The sequence below is a fragment of the Tetrao urogallus genome (genome assembly GCF_951394365.1).
Source record: "Tetrao urogallus genome assembly, chromosome: 18".
NCBI classification, from domain to species: Eukaryota; Metazoa; Chordata; class Aves; order Galliformes; family Phasianidae; genus Tetrao; species Tetrao urogallus.
The window spans coordinates 7,344,040-7,361,941 of record NC_136831.1 but is presented as its reverse complement, the minus strand read 5'-3'; the positions used below and the strand labels follow the sequence as shown (position 1 = coordinate 7,361,941).

At 43.8% G+C, this 17,902-nt stretch overlaps 1 protein-coding gene across 1 annotated transcript; it reads right to left on the bottom strand.

The window, feature by feature from the left end:
• Positions 1-4,398: 4,398 nt before the first annotated feature.
• NARF (nuclear prelamin A recognition factor) lies at positions 4,399-16,003 on the bottom strand (the record flags this gene model as incomplete). The annotated part of the gene is made up of 11 exons (XM_079544351.1): positions 4,399-4,640; positions 5,177-5,334; positions 5,694-5,831; positions 6,119-6,191; positions 6,559-6,688; positions 7,558-7,676; positions 11,418-11,552; positions 12,774-12,906; positions 14,514-14,657; positions 15,553-15,633; positions 15,977-16,003. 11 exons carry the CDS (start codon positions 16,001-16,003, stop codon positions 4,399-4,401), a joined length of 1,380 nt encoding a protein of 459 aa, XP_079400477.1.
• Positions 16,004-17,902: the final 1,899 nt, after the last annotated feature.

Below are 17,902 nucleotides of genomic sequence, written 5' to 3'. Positions count from 1 at the left end.
TTCAAATCTCGGTAGAACCTGGTGAAAAGGGGTCACTTTTTCACGGCGGCGCAGAGATGACTGAAGGAGGAACGCGTCCGAGGAGCCCTGAAAGCCCGGGGGGGGTGGGCTGGGGAGCCTTTCCGTGGTGCCACCTGCAGTGCTGCTCTTGTGTGTCTGAAAGGGGGCGATGCAAGATGCGTACTTCTGACAACACGAACAAGGGAGATTTTAATTTCCAAATAGTTCTCACCCAAACTTAATCAGGTCTTTCATTATTTTGCTAATTCGGTACATCTGGCTGTAGCCTCGCGTTGTACTCTGCGCAACTTCAGTAGTTTTACCTCTGCTTTGCTGCCACAAACCTTATTTACTTCTAAGTGCCTAAGGATGGCTCAATTTCCCAGTACCTCCTCAGCAGCTGTCCCTGCTTGCTTACATACGGGATCAGCCCTGCTCTGTTCCGTTCTGAAGATCAGCTCCAGGTAACTATCCACTCCCTTACTGTCCATTGGAGAAATGCAGACCGCCTCCACAGCTAGCCCTTACTTTATGGAACTCAGAATCCTGCTTGAGAGAATTAATGAAAATGTTTGCAAAATTACTTAATTACATCTTTGCCTGCCCTGCCGATGCACAACATCTCAAACTAACGTTGCACGCTGTAGCAGCACCCTGTTCTTTCAGCAGGGATTGATCCTGCTATCCCAAGGTAGATCTCTTTACTGCTCCTTGCGTGCTGGTGTTTTAAATCAGTGCAACCATCCAGCAGCACAGACTTGCCCTACCAGCACTATCCTTCCCAGCTGAGAGCACTTCAGAGCCACTGGGTGCTCATCTGCTTTCCAGTGATGCACTGTGCGTAGTCATAGAGAACACGTTACCATTTCCAGCTGCTGACCAGAAACTTGTTCCCTTCAGAGCACAGCTGGAAGTGTCTCTGTAATCCCCAGCACTCATAAAGAGCTGATGCAGTGTTGCTGTTACAGCCGCATTCATATAAATTCAATCATTGTAGATTAGAACAAAGAGCACTTAAAGTCAAGTCCAATTTTACATGGAATGAGACGTGAGTTCATGATCCAGTATCAAGGTTTATTAGGACGATTCATGGTCATGCTCCATTTGAACACAAAGCACTGCGGTTTCAGTAACTGAACATTATTATCCAGATATCACCCAGTTGAGACTGCTACATACAAACATGTTTGTCACTCTGTTTCTCTCCCTCTTCTTTACCTGCAGTGGATTAACCAACACAAGGCTCTGTGGCTCAGGCAAACTTACTGGAAAAGGCAGAGCAAAATTACTTTACAACCCCTAGGAGCAGTCTCAGCACCAGGTACTGCGTAACCCAAGGTACCTACCGCTCGATGTGTTCAAGTCAGTAATACCTTAAGGCAGCTTCCAAATTGAAATTTAGCATTTCCAGTTACCCTCCCCCCATCCCTTCATTGTACTCCTTTCTAAAAATCACCTGGAGGCAGATCGTCTCAGCACAACATTCAACTGAGAAGTACAGCACTATGGCTGCCACCAACTGTTCCCTCACTGCTGAAAAGCAACAGCAATGAAGATTATTATTATTTACCAAAAAAATGATCAGATCTAAGTGATGCTGTAGCTTCAGAAACTGTAGCTAAAACTATGTATTGTCAGCAATGACAGACATGGCAAACGTGGACTTAACAGCCAGAATCGAGTCTCAGGCAACTATTCCACTATAGGCAAAGCTGCAACAAGGCTGTCTAATATACGTTAAAATCTCACTGAAAGAAGGTTGAAGGGCAAAGGCTAATTAATGTTAAAAGGTCATTAAAATAAAGCCCAACTGGCACATGAAAGAAAAGTTCTAAAAATTTAAAATCAGTTTTACTCCAAGTCTTACAAAACAAAAAGGACAAGTATCAGACACATCACTGTTATAACACATACATTCCAACTCGCCACTAGAAGCTGCACAGCTCAACACCTCTGTTGCCTTCAAAAGGCTGCAGGAGACATTTGCTACTGGGTCTTCACACTGCTATCTCAGTGCATTACAACGCTAAGTAGAGGGAAGAAACGGGGGGTGGATTCAACTGGAAAGGGTTGGTTTTTGGTTGTGCTGAGCCACGTGCTCGCTTTGCAGAGCAGCGCAGCCAGGCTCACTGCAGGCACTGCGCTGCTCCTGGGGTCACAGCAGGGCGGCCGGCAGAGGAGAACAGGAGCAGCAGTGGCCCAGGTTGTGCAAACAATCCAAGGGTACCTTTTCAGAATTGAAAGGCAGCGCTTTTGAAATTTAATGAAGATTTCATCAGAAAAGCAAACAACGCTATCGTACCATTTTGTCCAGTACACGCACATAAAAAATAAGCACACTATACAAAGATGGAAGCAATATAATTTAAACATGCCATCAAGCTATAAACCATATATACATAGAAACGTATGCCTGTACAAACAGAACGAGACCACTTCGTTACAAGTTATTACTTTCTAGGGAAGTTCTTGGAGGAAATTATGACGGAAAGAAAAGGAGACTGAATGGGTGAGGTGTTGCTTCCAGAAGCAGGCTGTTCAGACTTCTATGCAACACCACCATCTGGCCTCAGCATTTATGGAGATTTTGGCTATGCCTGGGTCTTCCCATGCTTCTGGACTCCCTTCCTGTACAGAGGTAGATTTCTGTAGATGTCCTGATATTGCACCACATAAGAATAAGGTTTTTATTGAAACAAGGAACAACTTACAAAGGCTGATTTACAGGAATAATCTCATTGTGTGCCTTCAGGTAGAGCAGTAATCCAATTCACGTGCATTGGAAGAAACATCCCTCCAAGTGAAATGTTCTATTTAGTTGGAGGTCCAACTAAGACATCAGTTCTGTTAACAGCTTCACATTCAGCTCTCTCGGCATCAGGGGAACTCAGGACTCTGTGCTTGAGCCTCTGTTCTGCCACTGCAAACACCTGCACTGCCTTTACTGATGCCTTTATCACATCCACTGCGTTCAAGTCAAATGCTGACTGCAAACAGACACAGGTTTTTGCAGTACTGGAAGTGATGCACAGAAGCAGCTGCACAGCTAGGACATTTGCAAGATGCATTCAAACGCTTCCTGAAACAACTGAAAAAAATCCAAGCTGTATTTTCAGACTAGAAAACAATCTGAAACTTTGCTAGCTAAAAATAATAATAATCCATTAATCAAGAACAAATTTGATGCTATTAGGATAATCTGCAGATGTTTGGCAATAGGTTGATGTTCAAGATTATGGTGGACAGAACAACTCTGATCTCTGTGAAGCTGCAGAAGTGTTTGCACACAGATACCACTTTAAGACATTTGCTAAATAAAAAGCATACCAAAAATGGCACACCTAAAAAATAAGGACACCAAAATTAATGACGCCAATGCATAACAATTTGACCTCACAAGCACTGCTAAGTAGTTTTCCAGAAGCACTCCATGAAGTTACTCTCACAGAAGTCCATTGCGGAGATAAATTAAAAGGAATAATGTGGTTCTGTGTAGTGAAAGATGAGATGGAAGTGCTGTAAATCTGGCTCAGCAGATCTAACAAAGCTGTTGTGCACGTGCTCACATGGCAGCACATCTGCACATTTTGCTTCCATAAAGAACTGCAGGTAAGCAGCATCATTCTTTCTAGCTGCGAGTTTATAAGAAAGCTTAAGAGGAAAAGTTCTTTCTGCACCAATCAATTTGCAAGTATTTTTATGGGAAGGATTGCATTACAACCACTTAACATTAATTTCTCGTGTTCAGTCTATATGAAGTATCTTGTTCCCTACAAAAGGTTTTACCAGTAAGGAACAGTGACTAGTTTGGAACTGAAAAGCATTTGCTCAAATACAGACAGAAGGCATGTATAAATTCCTTACATCTCTCCATATACACACTTGTCCAAGTTGTCATCTTGTTAAAATAACTCCACAAGTAAATCCCAAGTTAATAAATAACAATTGGAATAATATAGTAATTCATGATGACTGTTCCCTCAAGAAGAAAACTGCACACTGTGGAGTAGGAGAAGGTGATGTCGCCTGCAAAAACCCAATTTGTGAAGTAGTGGGAACCCTCAATCTGGAGTATCTCAGAATTACACTCCCTGCACCTGGCAGAAAGTGCTCGTGTACCTTGCAAGATCATGTTCTTGAATGAAGAAATCCATTATACACAGGAGACAACAAGCAGTAAGAGCTTACAGACAATGGCAGGAACCCAGCAGGAGCCAGGGCTCTTGGAGACTTCTGGTTTTGTTTGCAAAAAGCAATGGTTCTTCATGGCAAACGATCCACAATTTGGAAAGCATCTCATCTGTACACTTGGCTAGTGCATAGCGTCTGCGATTGCATAGAATGTTTCCAGTGCTCAATCTGTAACTAATTTAAGCAAATATTTGGAAGTTTGATTTGTTACCATTTGATATCTAAGTTGCTTGCTGTTTGATTTACTGCACTGTATTTGGTGTGCAAAGCTTCCTGGACCTTCCTGGAATCCATGCCTTCCAGCCAGTCCTGGTACATCTTTTGTACGTACGCGTTGGCTTCTGGAAGTCTGACAGGTATTGCAGCATAGACATCCTCCATCTGGCTAAGCAGTGCTTTATCTGGTTTTCCATCTTCAGTTTGTGTCTGGCCCTTTCCATTTAGGCACCCTTATAAAAAAAAAAAAAAAAAAAAGGAGAAAGCCACAACAGTGATGAGGGTTTGATATGAGATTTGAATTTTTTTTCCATACTGCTCTACAGAAAGTAGCTTGAATGTCTATATACTTCATGTGACTTCAATATCAACATCTCGATGAAGTGAAGTCTCCACATCACTCCTTCCCTGCCTCCTCTGTGGTTTTATGATCTTAATTATGTGCCTTGTCTTTTCTTGCCCTTGACAACCACTATTTCAGAGTATTCCCTCTGAAGTTTTAAATAATCACAGGAGAAGCCATGTTGTCTTTTATTTATAGATCAGAAGAGAGCAAATAATGTTATGGTTAATTTTAGAAAATCCAATCAATTTCTCAGCCAATCCTGTACATGTATAATTGGTGTTCTGGACTATTTACTAAGTATTGAGCATTTTAGGTTATTAAGAAGAGAATTAAGGAATGAAACAAAGTGCCTGGCTGTCAGACAAGCTTTCTTTGAGATCCAAGCTGTGTGTGCAATGCCTGTGGATCCGTGAGCATCCTTACCTCCTGGGCAGGCGAGGACTTCTACAAAATGGTATAAAAACTTTCCTTTCTTCAACTTCAGAACCATGTTTTGGATATTCCGAAAGCCATAAGCTGCTGCAAAACGCAGCACTGTCTCACCATCCTTTTCAAGGGTAACTTCCTGAAAGTCTTTGTTCCTATGAAGATATGAAGGTTTTCAAAGCCCTACGTTACCAAAGGGATGATCCAGCTGTCAGCTCGTATTCAGATGCTTGAGAGAGCAGAATAAGGATAACAAAAAATGCAAACTTCCAGTTTCTACACTGAATGAAACAGAAGTTGCAGTGGAATTTTCAGGACAACAGTAGTAGATAGAAACTTATAAGAACTACTAAGTTATTAATACAACAGAAGCTAAAAAACAACTATTTTACAGCAGCAAATTTATGTATTTATAATACATTAAGCTCCCACCAATGAAAGAGTAAGGTTACAGTAAGGGTTCACTGTGTGTTAGCTAGCCCATCCTGGGTAACAAGGACACAAGCTTGCTTACTTTAATGCTCTGTAGGTGATTTCTTTGACATCCATGCCAAAAAGCTCCTTTGCAGCATGTTTAAAGATGTGCTCCAGGTACCCATCAGATCTCTTCCCATCATGCCTTACCACATCGCCCTCCTTTATCTCTCCAAACCTTAGGAAACAATAAAGAGATCCACTCCAACATTTCATTCCTCCACTTTGAGGTAGTAGCATGTTTTTTTCCTTCTCTTCTAACCAACCCCCAAAAAGGGTTTTAGAACCCTTTTTTAGAACCTAGAGACTGAGAACATATCTGAACACTATCAGGGATGTGGTAAAACTAGTTTCAGGAAGGAATGTTCCACTTCACATTAATAGAGTTTTACATTTACATTGAATACGAGCAAAAGTTTTGTTACTTATCAAAATAAGGAAGCAATCCACAACAAAGCTACTTACAAAGTATCTACAGCTACTTCAGTCACATCTTTCATAGACACATTTTTCTGCTCCATTATTTGGACAATTTCACCTGTAGAAAAATGCAGGACGTTTTACTTTCAGTGCAAAGCAAAATGCAGATGCTGTGCTTCTGTTTAAGAGCTCTACACCCCACGTGCTTACAGTCACATTCTCCAGTTCTTAATAGTAGTTACCTCCAATAACTGAGGAGCCTGACACTTCCAGCCCTGAAGGAAAGGGCCTTCAGCTTCCCCCAGACTTTGCAAAATGCTACCTAGCCTTTCTGTGGGGTGAAGTCTGGCTAACAGGAGAATGCTAAAGCAGCCTTGAAAGAAAAACAAATGAACAACAACAAAAATACCATTCACAAAGCCTGTATAAATGCTATTCTAGCACAGGAGATTTGGGAATGTCTTTAGAAATAATAAAGGCTTAACCTGATGTTAGAACACAATCAACTTCTTGGGAGTTGTACAAGGCAGTGTAGAAGTCCTCCCTCAAGGCTTCCAGTTTTTTGTCATAACAAGGTGCCACAACTACATGGAAGATTTTTTCTGGAGGCAAATTCTGCAGAAAAGAGAGCATGCGTTAATTCCATGAAGAACAAAAGAAAGCTTGAAGGATGACAAGCTAAAAATAACACCCAACTAATATTAGACATCAGTCCCTAGCAATAAGTTCGAGGGCTGCAGCACAGAGAGATTGAGTGGCTTGCCAGAACTTGGAAGCGTCAGCAACAAGTCAGTGTTCTGTCTGAAACTTCTACTTATTCCTTCACACCACAGAACGTGCAGCTTTTGTAGCTGTTGACTGCATTAAAGATGAGTGCAAATTAAGATTTCTATTTCAGAATTCTATTTTCTACCTCTGTCACTCATTCCCTTCCATATTCAAGTTCACCAACGTTTCTGTATCTGTGCAGAAATAGCAATACTTTTCTATATAACCTGGAATATGGGTAAGTGTACAATATGTAAAAGGAATAGCAACCTTTTTTTCAACATAAAAAGTTGAAAACATAAAAGGATTATATTCCAGGACACAGTGCTTTCCACTGACCATGCACAACCCAGCAGTTTCTACAGCGCTCTCCTCTACTCCCATTTCAGCTGCTGCAGAACTACACGGGCAGCATTTTACAAGGATCTCTTTATCTACCCCAGATTTAATTTAGCATAATATCTAAATCCACATTCCAGTGGCAGCACAAGGATTACTGCCAGCTCACACTGCAGCACATTAAATAAGAATCTTTGTACATTCTTCATATCATGGACCCTCACACGGCAGTGGAGCAGCATTTATCCTCCAAGTGAAAGAAAATTCAGAAGATTCTGTAACACTTTAGAGGACACCAAGCTCTACGTTTCTATATTAAAACATTCTAGCCCATCTGTTCAATAGCATAAAGGTAAAAACAAAGCAGAATTACTAACCTGCTGCCTGGCAAAATAGCCCTTTACCAGGGAGCCCATGATCTGCTGTGGAGACTTTGCAGTGCAAATGTGAGGGGTCACAAGGTTGGTAAGAACCCTTTCTGCATACCGGATCCAACCTAGAGCAGCAGCAAGGCACCATTAGAGAATTAGGTGACACGTAAGCATGGCAAGGTGACATTAAAAGAACTTCACAGCAGGGAGAACATTTCCACCTTGAAAATGAAGTCTGCATAGGCTGGAGGCTCCACTTTCGGACCTACCAGAAACCTCAAGGCTCTGTTAGGAATGCTTTACAACTGGCTATCAGTAATCCACTGTGGCATTAACTCGAGACCCAGAAACCTCTGTGAATTGCATGACCTATGAAATTCTTTCTAATGCATAGATTTAACAGAGCAGAAGGAACAAGATCCCAGCTAATGAGGACTAAGTTGACTTCCTAGACTTCAGCCCTTGGATCAGCAGATACTCCAACAAGTGCACTCTGTTCAGCAGCTTAACTGTAACTCTCCATTTCCTGAGATTTAATATCTGCACTCCTAGTCTTTGTCTAGAACAGAAGTCACATGAAAGCATGACCACAAGATGCACATGGATTAAGCCTATTAAAAAAAAAAAAAAAAAAGGCTTCTTTTACTATTTTGAGACACAATTTCTTTAGAAACACCTCCCCCCCCCCCCCCCCCCCCCCCCCCCCCCCCCACACACACACACACACACACACATATACTAGTTAACTGAAGTCTCTTTGTATTCAACATTCAGCCTTAGTTACTCAGCAGTCCCCAGCCCCTCCACCGGGACGCCTCAGCTCAGCTCTAATGTGTTATTTACATTCACACCACTCCCACTCTCCAGAGCAGCCCTAATATTCCTCACTTTCCCAAACACAAACTGACAAATGAGCAGATTAAGATACCCAGGCTGTGCAAGTCTTACACTGGCACCATAGCTCTTACTGAGAACACAGCCCAGCATCTTTTACAGCAAGGACTTCACGCAGGTGAAGAAAAGTTCTGAACGAACTATAAATCAGATCCCTAAGTTGTGCAGAAGCATTTAGCCCAGCCTTCTAGGGAACTTTATTTCTTGTGGTGTTAAGAATGAATACGAACGTTTCATGTTTCTGCTTTTTAGCCTTCAAACACATCAGCTTTTACATAAAAGAAAAACTGCCCTGAAGTACCTATTGCCCAGGAAAGGTAGCAGCAGCCACTTAATTCTTAAGGTTAAGTTAAAATACTGCTGGGTGTTTGTACCCATGTGCAAGTCAGAGCACTGCCAAAAAGGCCAATAACAGCACAAAGCTGGAACAAGGTAAAATTCAGATACTGTAGTCACGACCATAACGAAATTTCATCCAATCCCGAGGGACTTCTGGCAGGTATTGCTCCAGGCAACTCTTCAATTCTTTTCTCACAGCAGACAGAAGTTCCAGCTGCACAGCGAGCGTCACTCACTGTTTAACTTACGAGCAGCAGTGGTGGCTGAGGCACAGCAGGCATCTATCTGCACCCTGCACACACACCAGCTGCTCCATCAGCAGGGCTGGATTCCAGAGCTGCAGTGACAGGAAGCCTACGATACCCAGCTCTGCTATCAGCCTGCATCTGTCCCCACACAGGCCCACACCCTTCCTGAGTTCATTCAGATCCTCAGCCACGTGCTGGCTGGTGTTAGCATCAAAGAACCAAAAGAAATCCCCACCAAGCACTGTGCACATGCTTACAGATCCACTTTGGGACACGTTATTTCATCAGGGACACGCTTTATCATCAGGAAGTCATATATAGACATACACTACAACTTTATACGCATCAGTATAAAGTGCAGAAAAACTACACTGAAATCATCCAGTATGGTAAAACTCCATTCCTGTAGAAGCAAGTTAGTTTAGTTGGCTGGGACAGCACCATCTGAATGCCCAACAGTTATGTTCTTCCTGCTTAGGCTGTAAGCCTGCCCCATTAACTAATTAGCTCACAGAGGTTAGCAGTGTATTAAAGCTGTCTGGTTCCCAGAGCAAGTGCTTCATGTTGCTAACCAGCACGGGTATTTGAGCTTCAATCACTCCTGCAGACAGTCAGAAAAGTAGCCACACTTGAGCATTTTGAACAAGAAATTAAAGACAGTATTATCTGACTTCATGAAAACAGCAGGAGGAGGGAAGAACAACTTGGGCAGAGATAATAAAACGCCCCTCTATCGGGTTCTGGGGTTACCCCAGCTGTGGCCTCTTGCTCAGGGTGTGTTTTACAGAACAGACCACTACTGCAGAGGGTGATACTGTAATGTGTGGAGTTATACCCAAGGATAAATATGAGGTAAGCAGTTACACTTGGATTCACATTGACCTTGATCTACAGAGCTGTATAAAAACTATTTCTGTGACAAGCATGTCAACATTTCTGTGACAAATTTATGTGATGTGGGGACAGAGAGAGGAAGACGAGCAAGGAACAGAAAATGCATGCAGCCAAGTTCCTGGAACACAGTAAAGCACTTTACAATAAAGATGACCGATCAAAAATTCAATCCCTGAAGGCTGTGAAATGCCATACACTTTTAGAATGCATTTACAGTGGGATTTCAGTTCAGTTTTATGGAAATGGAAAGCCCCCATGGCTCTACATCTATGCCACAGCAGACAGCTGACACCACAACTAGCACTAAAGACAAAGAACAACTTCTGTAGAACAGCCGAGGACAAGATAAGTGCTCCATTAACATTTTAGTCTGTTTCCAGTGAGAGGGGGGCATAATTCTTAGATCTGTTTCTAGATACATAAAATTGAACTTCTCCTAAAATTCTAAACCTGTGAATTTCTTTTAAAGAAAAAACATATTTGCACTTCAAAAGGAGCAACCCTACAGCACGTCTGCTTCTCGAGATAAGAGGCAGCACTAAGATAACACTAACAGAAGAAAAGTAGCTTTTCCCTCTTGCATTTATGCAGTTCCTAAAGCATGACCCAGATACTTCTGCTAGAGGGAATACAGAACAAACAGAAGTATAAATATCAATATTTAAACTTCAAACGACAAGAGCAGATTCTGGAATCCACGAACACATACCAGAACTCACTCTCGTAACTTTTTCTTCCTCAGGTACAAAATTCTCAGTACAAAGGGTCACATCAAGTGGAAATTCATTTGTAAATGTTAGACAGAACCACCTCAGTCATTGCATGTTATGTCACTTGCTGAAGTGAAAAGTTCAAAACCATACATAATGGAGGTTATGGCTTAATTTCATCTGTAGCCTGAGGCCTCACAAGGAGGATTACAAACTTCAGTTCTGCACCTCAGCTTTATTATCCAGACCTTCCAGTGTGATGCGTGCTTCTATACAAGTGGTTTCATAAATAGCACACATTGACACCTGTACAGTACATCAGTAGTTTGGGTTCCTTGTTATCAGAAGTGACCACAGACCACCAGCAAGGATTTTTTCCTGTTTCTTTTCTAAAAAACCAAAACCAGAATTTGCACTCCTCACCTTTTACAAAGGTGCAACAGGAGGCAACTGTCAGACGCAGACATTTAGCATATAACTCATCCAACACCATCACATCCATTCCTGGTTGGCATGGTTCACATTTAAGGCTCTTACATACAGGAAAGCTCGTGATGCTCAGTGCTAATTGCCAACAGCCCATAAAAACGGCTCATGGAGCACTGCACTAAGGATGGTCACTACTGGTAACAAGTACTGCACACAGCGTGTGGTGCCTCTCACAACAAAGCCAAAGCACTCCAATGTTCTTTAAGGCTCCCAAATGAAACCACCCTCATTCCTGGGCAGCCCTAATGAGACTGGGCCAAAGGGCAAAAAGGTTGGAAGAATCAGTTCTCACCAGGGCAAGCAGAGGCAAACATGGGTAAGGCATGCTCCTCCTGGCTCCTCCGTTGATACCGCTGCACAAACTCCCTCTGGCTCTCCAGGATACTGAAATCAGCAGCTATAGTGGTGTCAAATACATAATGCACCCCTAGGAAACAAAGCAGTAAAGAAAAGCGAATTACTAGAATGTTTTCCATCTGCCAGGTGTCCTTCCAAGTTGCAAGTCAATCAGAAGAACTTTGGAACATCCCTGGGCATACTGCTCACCCTCTACAGAATTTTCATGGTTAGTGCAGTCAAAAATAACAGCTGTACACTGGAATCTTCTATATCGTGAACCAAAAAGCACCACCAACTTGCTATCGCTGGCTAGCAATACTTCAAATACCTGTTTGCTTCCTTATGAAAATCTCCCCATTCAGCACATATATTTACTCTGTTTTGTTCACTTGGATGAAATCTCAAGACCACAGGGCTGTATGCAGCGACTCCATCAGTGAGCATCCTTCACAAAATATGCTGAAGTGATTTATTATCCAAATGTATATATGCATATCTTGCTGTACATGTATATGGCAAAGGTATATGAACACAGCACCAACACTGAGACCTTCCATCTGTCTGTTCAGCAGTGCACTCCCTACACACCTATGTAATACTGAGCAAAACCCCACAGCAAGCCAGGCAACAATAATTAACGTATGCTAAGAAAGCTGGGGCCCACCAGAACTCAGCTTTCTTTCTGGATGTAGAGAAAAATATACTGGGTACAGAAATGCATAGAAACAACAGCAACAAAAAATTTTAAGAAGTTTTAATTGCTTAAAAAACCCTCATGCATTATAACTATAATTTTACCTAGTTTCTCAAATTAAACTTTGTAGTACATAATACAAAGACTAAGGAAATACAGCTTTAACATAAAACAAGCAAATACAACAGTTGTGGGTCATTTCAAAATGTAGAAAAATAACCAGAACTGAGAATCTTCCAGCAGTTCACACCAAAGGACTGGGAGGCATTTAGGATAAGAATTCCCCCCTTCCTCAGTTAAAACGAGGAAATCTTACTCAAGTCCATGACCAAATTCTCCCCGATTTCTTGGTAGTGAACACAGATGGATCTACAACCCCCTTCTGTTCTGTGACCTTTCCTGTCAGCACTGCAGTGCTTCAAATCTGTTCCTAAAACCAAAGTGTGTCATACTGGTGTGCTGTCCTTAGTATCACAGAGTAGGCATTTCAAACTCAACTCTGAACTACATTGTGCAATGGCTTTATGACTGCACAACAAGCAGTTCTGCTGAGAAAGCAAGAGCCCCAAATAATCTTCCCTTTAAGCTCCATCACTGTAACAAACCCAGGCTTACCGAGACTTTTGAGGAAACCACAGAGTCTCTTGGCTGCATCATTCACAGAGAGACTGAATTTAGCAGCAAAATAAGGCAATGACTGAGGGCATATAGACACTGCCAACACTTTGTGTTTTGAGGTATCACACTTCTGGTAAACAAAACAAAGCAAAAGAAACAAGTTTAGTAAGTACATCAGGGTAAGGCTCCCTACTTTCCCTCTTTCCACTTTTGGAGCTCCTCACTGTTCTACTCGCACTCCTCATCACACTTCAGTGAGCCTCAGCATTAAAATCACCATAGAATCACAGAATCACAAGGTTGGGAGGACCTACAAGATCATCCAGTCCAGCCATAAGCACTGATACAACAAATCTTGTTTCTTGAGGGCAGCGCAGGATGCGCTTCTGATCTTGTCAGTGCTTATCTCTAACATCTATAGATGCTGCTTCTGTATGACTCAGGGAAATCCATCTGTCCTAGGACTGTTCTGTGGTTGGTGCCCTAATGGCACGAGGAAATTTAAGAGACATTCAGCACCTATGAAGTTTTGATTCCTAGCAGAAGCTTCTATTGTCAAATAAGAAAAAAAGCAGCATGTTCATATATTAAAATAAAGGAACTCCTGTTTCCAGAGCACAGGCATTTGAAGTTACAAATGTAAACCAGCGAACTGCAAATCCTATTTGTTAAGGCTCTCTATCACTGCAGAAGCTAAGAGAAGCCGACAGGACCCTTAAACCAGAATTTGTGAACGAAAGAACACTCTTCGAATACCAAAGGTGGTGTGCATTGTAAAGCTCTGATGACAGAACTTTAAAGATGAACCTCGGGGTTTAGGTGCGATGTTGTCCACACCATGGGAACATTTGAAAGAGAAACCAGGACTATGCTACAAACAAATCTTGATCTAAACAGGTTAGAAACCACAGCTTGTACTTTGACATCCTAAATGCTGCATAATGGCCCCACAAGTAGAGCTCATTATCCTCTGGAAAGCACCTCCCTCGTTCACTACCTTCATCAGGACCTGTGACATTCTGAGCAAGGTACCCATGTGCTTCCCAAGTGTGGACTTCAGGCTCTCTTAAGTGAGCCATATGTTTTTTAACCCCATTTTCTTCTCTTTCATGTACAATATCATGTTGTACTGAGTGTTAAACTAGGTCTAATAAAACTGAATCACTATGTAATTAATACTGTTATTTACAACACCAAACATATCAGTTAAGCCACAGAGAACACAGACCTTAACAGAAAACAGCATCAGAACACATCTACCTGTTTCACTAAGAATTGTTATCAGTAATTTCTGTAGGCAGCTTGAATATATACTGAAAACAATTCTACTTCCAAAAACTAGGCTCAGTAACTTTGCATTATGTCAACGCATTGGCACCAAAAACTTCCCAGTAAAACAGCCCTAGTAAAGCCCTAATCTGAATATTTATAAACAACAAAGCTCAGGCTGATTAATTACTTGAGTAATGATGAAGTTATCTTTTCCAGAAGTCTTACTATTGCAAATGCAGTAACTTTCCTTCAGCATTCAGGGTCAGTGCTGTAATTCTGCTTCTCAAATGCAAAAGTATTTTAAGCACTTCTGTTCATCTTGCACTACATTTTCACTTCCCCTTTGGGCAAAATATATCCTGACAAATCGTCACATTATCTGCCCTGGGAAATTAAGTTGCTTAGTCATGCCGCAATCTCCTTCTGCTCCCAGAAAGCAGTGTATTATTGGTAGTGCCACTTCACCTTATTAAGGTTGAGTATGCGAAAGAACTCCTTCTGATTCTGTTGGAAAACTCTGGCTCCTTCTTCTGATGTCATGCAATTGTCACACGCTAGGCAGTCGCTAAGGAGTATTTTAGCATTAGCCAATGTAAAAAACTCATTTTTCTGAAAGAAAAATATAAACATACAAATATTTAATAACAATCAAGTGATTTTCAACATCTGCACAGTGACCCAGCTGAAGTACAAATACACTGATTTGTTTAAAACAAGACAACCTACAACATTTGTATAACACCCAAGATCGTAGGGAAACAATCACAATAACTTGATCAATTCTTCTGCTATTATTACTGTGAAACTGCAAAGCATTCAAGTGTGAACTCGTAGATCTGAGTTTAGTCAAAGTCTGTGATCCAGTAACTTGATTTGCTTTGGATTTCAGCACTCAGTCCCCATCCATTTACCAAGTAACGGAGAAAACTTATTTCAACTATTAAGCCTCTTTTAATAGCCAGCTAATAAGAAGGCTTTTAACCACTAGGTGCAGCAAACAGAATGCAGTCCTACAGCTGACCATTCACTGTAAAATCAAGAGCACTGTATTTCTGGCTAAAACACCACTGGCAGCGCATCTGTGGGGAAAAGGAATATTTAGATAGAAGTGCAAGATGACCATATTACTTGCAAAAAGACCAAATTCCTTCAATTACGAACCTACTGCCAGGGAAACAGTTACTTAGGAAAGAACAGCACGGGATACTTAAGAAACATTTGTGCACCTGAACTGGCAACATCCCACTTTCGTCCTTCCAACCTCTGTCCCCACCATAACGATCTGAGGTAAGAGCTTGACATGCAAACAACGGACAAAACCCTTGGCTTTGTTTTGTGTTTACAGACCATCTCTTTCTAAAGACTTCCTGATTCTCCAGAGATACACTGACGCTGTCAGAACTGATTTGCATTACATGAGAACTTGGGAAGTTCTCCATTCGGAGCTTCTTTCCTTTGGGGCAATACAGGAGGAACGCGTGGCTGTTTTCAGAAGGTTCATTACCTCCTCAAAGTCATCGTTAGCACTCAGCACATCCACCGACGTACTTTGCGCATCGTCATTTTTCTGTTTTTTACTGCATTCCTGAAACACAACATAAAACACATCACAAGAAATACAGTCACTGCTGAATAACAACGTGCCAGCAGAATTATCTCGACAGTTCCGAACTCATCCGGCTCACGATACAGGCTCTAACGGTGCTACGGGAGCCTTGCAGGTAACGCTTTGTTTCCCCACAACGAAAACAAGCGCTCAGAAATCCACCTGCTCCACCACTTTTCCATTTCTCAGCGTTCCGGGCCGCAGCACACGGGGAACGGCCGCAGAACCGCCCCGCGATGGCTCGGCTCAAAGCAGGGCGCTGCTCCCCGCCGACCTCGGGGCGGCCCAACGCATCCTCCCCGCCGCGGGACGCCTCGCTCACCTTTTTGGTGCAGTTCTCGCACTTCATTTGCGGTCCCTCCGGGGCGGCTCTCGCTCGGCCTGGCCGCCGGGGCTGCGGGACAGGAGCAGTCAGAGCCGCGCGCCGCCCGCCCTTCGTCACCGTTTCCCTGCCTTCTTACCCCGGCCGGGAGGGCCGATCTCCCTCCCGCAGCCAATGCGGCCCCCGGGGCGAGGTGGTCCCACCGCGCCCCTCACGCGTCCGTCCCGCGGCGGGAGAGCGGCGCGCTCCGCCCGCCTCGCGGCTCAGCCGGCCCCACCGAGGCGATGGGCGAGCGGACGGGGCCGAGAGCCGCAGAACGGAGCGCCGTACCTGGCCGCGAAGCCTCGCGTTCCCGCCGGGGCACGGAGCCGCCTCAGCGCCGCGCCGCCGGCAGCCTCCCGCTCGCCGCCTCCCCACCCCCCCGCGCGGCGGGGCTCATTGTGGACCTGAGCCTCGTCACGTAGCCACCGCCGCCGCCGCCGCCGTGCGCGTCCCCGGCGCGGGGCGGGCACGGAGCGGAGGGCCCCGGCGCGCGCCCGCCTCACCGCGCCGCGCCGCGCAGGGCGCTGAGGGAGGAGGGTGCCGGGCTGCGCTTCAGCCTCAGAACCGCGGCCGGCCGTCGGTTCGTGTTCCGGCGTTGCCTTGCATGAGTTGCAGCTTCCCTCCCTGTTAGAGGCAGCGGCTTTGAACCACACCGTTATTGTGATGAGCACAAACGGCACCGCTGCACGGGAACTACAGGCAATGTCACGCTGTGAGCCCTGCAGACCGCCCAGTACTGCCTTAATGCAGCCGTCTGTGTGAGGCATCGGCGCGCCTTCCTGTTTTGAAATCGCTCATTAACACGAGGTGTTCCGAAGCATCCAACCATTCTAGAGCAATCCCTGGGCAGATCAAGACTTCAAGATCCCTACTTGGTCACTAGTCACTAAATAGTCACTAAAATGCAACATGTCATTAGCATCTTTGTTCCCTCGGGCAGCTGCTGTCCTGCTGAGCAGGCGCTGCACACCGAGTGCAGGGCACGGCATCAATGCGAGGAACAGCCACGGCACAGGTTCACAACCAGCAGCGCACTGAGATCTGCATGTGAGGTCACAGCTGGAATCCTTCGGTTCCACACTCACGGTTATGCTTAATTATCCCACACTGATACAGTGATTCTTCCAAAGACCTGACAGCATGGGATGGTTCCACGATTCTGTGCACCTCCTATTTAATTGCTGTGTTATTTTCCCTCATATTCCTTTACAATTAGAACACAAACCAGTTAACTACATCAACATTTTTGCAGGAATACTGAAAAATCAAAAAGCATTTTAAGCATTCCTCTGCCTGTGGAATAAATGGATGCAATTACAGAATCACAGAATCACCGAGGTTGGAAAAGACCTTCAAGATCATCCAGTCCAACCATCCACCTATCACCAATAGTTCTCACTAAGCCATGTCCCTCAACACAAAATCCAAACGTTCCTTGAACACCTCCAGGGTGACTCCACCACCTCCCTGGGCAGCCCATTCCAGTGCCTGACCACTCTTTCGGTTTCAACTTAAGAATTCGAGCAATAAAAAAAGAACAAAAACTCATGCAAACCAGACAGCAAGCAAAGAATCAATGTTTGTTTGCATGGTATAAGATTATACTTGTGTCATTAGGAGATAATTAGGTTGCCAAGGGGCAATTTCTGCTTTCCATCCACTATTTATACCATTTTCCCATAGGCAGCAGATGAGCACAGTGTCTCACTGTGAAAGCACTGCCCTGCTGCAGCCTGCTCTGGACAGCAGCACTCAGTTGCTCTGCATGACTGCAAGGCTATGTCCAAAGGAATTCACCATGGCAAAGCTTTTCCATGCCAAAGGGAGGCAGTGCTTAAGAGCATCACTTGCTTTTTTGGCCTCTCTCCCTGTGGTTGAAACCTG